Source organism: Oratosquilla oratoria, chromosome 23 (genome assembly GCF_046742065.1).
Source record: "Oratosquilla oratoria isolate Oo_2021 chromosome 23, ASM4674206v1, whole genome shotgun sequence".
NCBI lineage: Eukaryota > Metazoa > Arthropoda > Malacostraca > Stomatopoda > Squillidae > Oratosquilla > Oratosquilla oratoria.
This window is the reverse complement of record NC_134799.1, coordinates 547,501-555,000: the sequence shown is the minus strand read 5'-3', so window position 1 is coordinate 555,000 and position 7,500 is coordinate 547,501. Positions and strand designations below refer to the sequence as shown.

Below are 7,500 nucleotides of genomic sequence, written 5' to 3'. Positions count from 1 at the left end.
CTGATATCTGCAAACCACTCATGGCAGTACAGTAAAACTGCACCTATCATCTGAACGCGCTCTTAAGATGCTGCATGTTAATTTACGTACACTCAAGACACAAAACATTCTTAAGTTTGACTTGAGAATGTATGTGTCTACTTTTGAGTGATCCTGAACTAATTTGACGTTGATGACGTGCAAGAACACACCTCAGCTAGAGTGACGGCAAATTTCATTCATCGCCAGAGGGTATTACAAAGGATTACAAAGGATTACCAAGGCGGAGCATGCCGACAGGAGACCTTTTGGTCTATAACTAGGTCGGATGAGAAAAAAATATGATTATGAATTTTTTTTTAATAATATAAATAATGATAGATAAAATCAATAAATGCATAGGTATAGTTGAATATTAAACAAACAGGTAAAATAAACAAATAATATAAAATAAATGGCAGTCATTACAGCATCTCGCTTAGATGTTTATCTAAACGAATCTTAAAGCTTCGAACTGAACTACATTGCACTGCCATTAGGAAATAGGTGTCAGATACCCTTTGCAAATCAGCATAAAGATTCTAATCTGGGTTACGTCAGATATAATCTTATGTCATTTAGGAAACGTCGCCTTAGTGGAGTGATGAAACTGTATTTCTGCGCGTTGGAGTCAGAAGCACCTTGAAGATCATCATCATCACGAAAAAGGGACATCGAAGGACTAGCGAGCTTCTGGCAACGCCGCAGGACCTCTGGCTGGCTATAAAAGCTCCGTGCCCGGCAGTAGACGGCATCACAACCACGCACAGTTACCTGAAGAAGCGTGAGCCCAGGAAGCCAGTCCTCCTCCCCACCCACACACATTAAAACGTAGGGAGCTACTTCTTGTAATTGCCAAAGACCCAGAATCGATCTCGTGTTGTTGTTGTTGTTCTTGTGGTTTGGGAGAGGTTCTCCTTAACGGCAGGACCTCCTACTTTCGGTGGTTAGTGACGCCTCTTCTCTTTTATCTCTTCCGTAGATGACCATGTCGTCCAGCCTCCTGCTGCTCATCGCTGCCGTGGCCTCCGTGGCCTTCGCCCGTCACGCCTACGAGCTTCCTGCAGATGCAGAGACCATCTTGACGACTCCCATCCAGACCACCTTCTCCTGCGAGGGGCGCCGCTACGGATACTACGCCGACGTCGACAACAACTGCGAGATCTTCCATGTCTGCTTCCCCATCACCGACGAAGAGGGCGAAGTGATCGAGGAGGCTCACTTCTCCTTCGTCTGCGGGAACCAGACCGTCTTCGACCAGGAGTCCCTCTCCTGCAACCACGAGGACCTCGCCTTTCCTTGCTCAGAGGCGCCGGAGCTCTACGATCTGAGGAACTCCGAATTTGGGCTCACCACCGATCAACCCGAGAGCTAGAAGACGACCCCGGAAGTCAACCTCCAACCCCTCAACCCTCAACTGTCACGTACGGTACCAAAAGAATCTCCTGATCATAATGACCAACACCTGGTTGGCACCCTGACGTCAAAAGAACATCGAAGACTCACACGGTTACCTTGTAACCACTCATTGCCCACTGGTGGCGTCATCGGAAGCGTGCTTGTCTCGCATTCACTTAGTTGTGGGTTCGAGTCCTGCACTTCTCTCCGATTTCCAGCAGTCCAAGAAGCGCATAGGGCAAGGGCGACGGCTTTGGCCGTAGGTACGCGCCTCCAGGTGTTGGTTCCTCATCTTATTATCAATTAATGATTTTCTTAAATAAAATTGTCGTTATCAGTTGGTCTCTTATCAATCATAAGGGGAATGGGGCTGTGGTATACATAATTATCTGTTGAGAAATGTTCAGTACAAAGATCTAAGATGCCTAGAGCACATACACACACACAAAAAAAAAAGCCTACCGATCTAACCAAACTTCTGATTGTGGAGATAATCTGATTTTCCTTTTTTTTTTTTTTTTTTTTACTTTTATTATTTATTTATTTTTTTATATAAACGGAAGACAATCAGGTCTGAGATCTGAAAGCGAACCAAAAGGTTTCAGACATACATTTGGATGGCATAGCCTTTTGGCACTGCATTTCATCCTCTCAAACACTAGGGGAGCTTCCTGTGAAATTCCTCAACTCCTTTTGCCACCTTATCTCAGTATCGGAGTAAGTCTCCACTGTTATCACTCAAAAAGAGCCACCTGCTGTCTCCTTGAAATAGCTCATGTTACTATGATCATAAAGGTTTTTTATCGAGGCTTTTTTATTTTTTTAGGATTTCGAGTAATAACATCAAATTTACTGTTTTAACACTTTGGGAAATTTCGTGCAGCATGATTGCAAAGTATTAGACGGCATATAAATGCAGCTTGGGTTCTTTGGAGCGCCTCAAAGTGCCAAAAACAGCCTTACGACTTCTTGACGAGACACTCTGTTAGGCAAGGAAGGTTCGAAGCTGGGCCTCTCTCCCTCCTGTTCGTCTTTTTTTATGTTTTATTGATCTATTCATTTATCTATTAATTCAATTCTATTTCTATTCATCTATGCATTCATTTATCAATTGATCGATATATTCATTCCTTTATGTACTTTTCTATTTATCTATTTCCTATCTATTTTATCTTTACCAGTGTGGATTGCTTTTATCAATTGATCCAATTTGGATTTCAGCTCCGATTCGGCAGATCTTTGCTTTTCTTATTAGATCTGTTGTCAGTCTTGAACATTTGACCTCTTCATCAAGTTTTATGATTTGCTGTTGCTGCTTTCTCCAAAACTCCATCAATAACATGGAGTTCTAGCTTATGATGTTATTCTCCTTATTACACACACGCGCGCGCGCACACACACACACACACACACACACACTCTCTCTCTCTCTCTCTCTCTCTCTCTCGTAGTGCAGTTGGTAGAATTCCTGGCTGCCACTACGGCGGTCCGGGTTCGAATCCTGCCCAGGACTAAAATGATTTCAGTATCGGTACGCTGTGAGTCGTCACTCCAACTCTCATGGGCGGGGAGTTGGGTGTGTGTGTGTGTATGTATAGTTATGTATAGTCACAGCATTACCCATAGATCGGTCAATATATGAGCTCTGAGCTCTCTTCCGGGAGGGAAATAGATGTCGATCACAAGCCCAACACGTGATCCAAGACCATGGTGGTGAATCACACACACACACACACACACACACACACACACACACACACACACACACACACACATACACACAAAGGATGTGACGAAATATTGTTTTCCATATATATTCATAAATACATGGAATAGCTTAGGTGATATAGCCCAAACTGGAACAATACATATATTCCTATCTAAATATGATAATTGGAAATCAAGGATATCGATCAAGTTGGAACCGGAGACGAATATGAGGCTACGTAGGATAAACAGGAGAGTAGGAGACGGGACTCCACGAGTGTTACTTCTTTCCTGCATACTAAATTTGGTAAATGCATAAGTATATACGCACACTAACACACACACACACACAGACACACACACACACACACACACACACACACACACACACACACATCTATCTGTATGTATATATATACATACATATATATATATATATATATATATATATATATATATGTGTGTGTGTGTGTGTGTGTGTGTGTGTGTGTGTATGTGTGTGTGTGTGTGTGTGTGTGTGTGCGTGTGTGTGTGTGTGCGTGTGTGTTTGTACTTGTGTGTATGTGTTTTGTGTGTGTGTGCATTTGCGTGTACGTTCGTGTACACGCGTACACGCACTCTCACTTATACGCAGGAAGAAATAAGAAATTAATTGTCGACAGATTTTTGAAATGGGAAGATGTACTAGGCCCTTGCGTCCTTGCCACGCGTAAGAGTATGATGACCATGAATGAGTCAGCAGTTTTGGTCGTCGTCGTTGTCGTTGTCGTCGTCATTCTTCGTTGAAAGTGACCCGCGCGGCCAGGGGGCTGAAGGGTGCTGAAGGGGGCTGAAGGACCCCACCACCCACCCTAATTTGTTCTTTCATTAACTTATTGTAGAGGTCGAGAAATCTGCCTCGTGTATACCGGTAATACATTGGCAGATATTTCCCCCCCAGCAGTTAATAAAACACTTCAGTGAGAATAATTGGAGGGATATTCAACACATTATTGAGGGTAAATCTTTAAAAATGTAAGATTAAGTATTACTTTTACCCAACATTTTGAAAGAAACTAAATCAAATGAGAACATACTATACATCAATTCATATTCAAAATCATATTCGTGCTACAGAGAACGTCTGTTTAAAAGCGTCATCTATATTTACAAAATTAAGGTTAGCCACCCCTAAATAGTCATCTATATTCACAAAATTTAGGTTACCCCACCGCCCTTATTTTGATCTCGGATCCGCCACTGTTAGGGGAAGTTATGAGGAAGAAATGCCTAATGCGCGCGTGAGTAACGTTTTATTTTAATTGACTGACGACGAAAGCTTCCCCTACTCCACCCCATCCTCACGCACACGCTCACAAATGCACCAGAACCTTCGCGTACCTTCCAGAGATGTCCTTCCGTTTTGTCGACATTGTAAAAGAATAATTCAACTAAATTCATAATTTTGAGTTATGAAAATTGATGAGAAAGACGTCTATTGTGCCATATATGGATCAAAAGGGACTATTAGATTGTAACCATGTCTAAAAAATTAAGAAATAAAATATGTATTTTCCCCGTCTCTGTAATATGTCTTGTTGAATATCCTGCAGTCATAGATGAAGGGACATTAATACATTATTTGGGAATCTCCTGCATGAAAATTGTTGTATTTATGTATGTTAGGATACCCTATATTACAAGGGGGGATCCTAAAAGATCAGAAACAGGATGAGGGCGGATCAACAGATGTTGGGAATTTAGCTATAAAGATGTGAAAATCTAGATCATAGACAGTGTTGATTTTTTTTTTTGTGCATCCCTTAACCGATTTTACACACGGCAGCTACACAGTAGACCATAATTCATTAAATGTTCTCACAGCTATTCAGTAGAATCAATGTTTAACAATATTGTGTGAATTGCGACGTTTGACTACCCAAACGTCACACTCTTGAAGATTCCCGTAACGGTTTTCAAAGTGCAGACGATTTTTTCAGAGTTGAAAAACAGCCTGCTGTTGCATAGATTCAAAGTTTGATAGTAAAAATATTCCGTGAGAATGGTCGGATATGTTGTTTATTTTTATTAACTCTGGATTCAAGTTTGATACAAATATTTCGTGGAAATGGTCGGGATTTTTTTTTTTTTTTTTTTTTATTTACTCTGCTCAGAGATTTAAAAATGTGCCTCCCGTCGTCTACTTTGACTTTTAAGTTTATTCTTCGGTAATTGAAGACGATAATAGCTCCCTCACCATACAAGTAATAGGCCAGCCAGCCAGGTCAGGTGGTGATATGATTACCGTCGTCATATTTTGTAAATTCAGCCAACAGTTGGCTGTACCTCTCCCATCCTATCTAGACAAGCGCGTGGGCACATGCATGAATTCACACCCCCACACAAACACACAATGTCTGTCTGCCCCTCACTGCCTGCTTGTTTCTCTCACTGTCTGCCTGTCTCCTCTCTCTCACTGTCTGTCCGTCTTCGTCCCTTCTCCCCTCTGTCTTTCTCTCTTCACCCCCTCTCTCGCGTTCTCTCTTGTCTCCCGTTTGTAACCGCTGTTTCCATCTTGTAATTTTACACCGTCAAGACCCTGAACCCATCCATTGTTCCAGTTTCGCCATCCACTCCCTTTCATGCATCACAGCATCATCCATACACAACCATTCTTCATTCACCCCTATCTTCTGTCTTCTCCCGTCCTTCCTCAACAGACATTCCCCTCTTTCCCAAAACCCCTTTTACCCCATCCATCCATCTCATCCTTGGTCGTCCCCTCATGTTTACTGCTTCCACTGCTTTCCACACCTCTTTTACTAATCTTTCTTCACTCATTCTTTCCATGTGCCCAAACCATCCCATAATGCGGTACCTTTAATTTTAGATGTCATCAGGGTTCGTCGGCTTCGTCAGGAATGTTGACGGCAGGTTTTAACATCTGATCGGACTGCGTGTGTAGAGGAATTTCATAACTTGAAGAAAAGCATGAAGATCAGCTCCGTAGCACTGTTTTGAAAATATGTAGCGTGATGACGTCACTTGGAGTGGAAGAACAGCCGATACACAACGTCACCACCATCGTCAGTCTGACATTGGCGGGACTGGACAAACAACCTATCGTCGCAGCTCTGTTCGCTAGTGTATTTGCTTTTAGCAAGTTTTTTTTTATAATGATTTCTGCCAAGAAAAACGTTGATGTATAATAAATTGAAAAATTAATATTTAAATTTTCTATTGCCATATCGAGAAGGTCATTTCTGAAAAAGAAAAGAAAAAAATACCATTTATTCTCATAACGACAGTTGATCAGATTTCTGGAACGTTCTGACGACAGTCACTCCTCTTTGTTCGTCTTTCTTCACTCTTTTATGTTTTTGAGGAAATCCTGTCTTGCTTTCAGTTTTCACTATATTCTCTGTAGACAGCAATATGTGTGAATGAAAAGTTGCCACTTATTTTTTTCTCTTTGTTGGTGTGCTCCTATTCCTAACAACTGATCAACGTAATGTTTGATTGGCTTTCATGCGTCAAGTTCAATGAAGATGACGATACATTTGGCTGTGCCAATCCAATTCTAACCTTACACACACACACACACACACACACACACACACACTTTATCTTTCTCTTTCTATCTATTTCTTCCCTTTTCTTTTTATCTTCCCGTTAGCACATTTACTTTTTTTATTTTTTATTCACTCTATTGTCTCCATTTTTACTTCGTGGTACTCTATGTCACGGCGTTGTTTGCCTCCTAATCCTTCTCCCTCCCTCCTTTCATGTCTCCCTAAAATATCTGTTTTCTCTCCCATATTCTCCCCCTTCCCTCCTCCCTTCTTCCTCCGAGAATGACCAACAAGGCCGCTCGTGTCTCAGCGCCTTTGGCATGGTGGCGTGTTTGTGCAAAAAACTATTGTTGTTTACCCATATCACCATAAGGAAGCTGTCCACAAGGGCGAACGAAGTCTGGAAACCGCTCGTTATAGCAGCATCCGTCATTGCTATATAGCGAAATGTGCTGAAGATGCGCACGGAAGTGGGTACGGCAATGAGTATGCGTTTTCTATAATGTAATCTCCAGCCCTCTTCTTCCCTAACCTCCATGACGTCATGTCTCTACAGATCTGAGTTTCAGCTTCATCGTGTTCTGGGATCATCACTTACCTTTGATTTGTCTATTCACTGAAGAAACATTCAGAGGTTGATCTAGTTCGCCTGTTCCTTTTTCTTTCTCGCGAAATCGACAATTCCTTCGACGTTCGGTTGTTTTTAGAAAACGGGATAGGACGAGAAAAGAAACGCTTTGCTATTTTGTCATGAGAATGGACAAGACTTGTGGTACTTTATACATTACTCGGGTCAACATTGATGTGGTTCTTGAAAGGGGAGAAC

The 7,500-nt window shown here is 41.8% G+C and overlaps 1 protein-coding gene across 1 annotated transcript; it reads left to right on the top strand.

Moving 5' to 3' along the window:
* Window positions 1-493: 493 nt before the first annotated feature.
* LOC143037659 (U-scoloptoxin(01)-Cw1a-like) lies at window positions 494-1,920 on the top strand. Its single transcript, XM_076206177.1, has 2 exons — window positions 494-849; window positions 1,001-1,920. Exon 2 carries the CDS (start codon window positions 1,001-1,003, stop codon window positions 1,391-1,393), a length of 393 nt encoding a protein of 130 aa, XP_076062292.1. The 5' UTR covers window positions 494-849; the 3' UTR covers window positions 1,394-1,920.
* The last annotated feature ends 5,580 nt before the right edge of the window (window positions 1,921-7,500 follow it).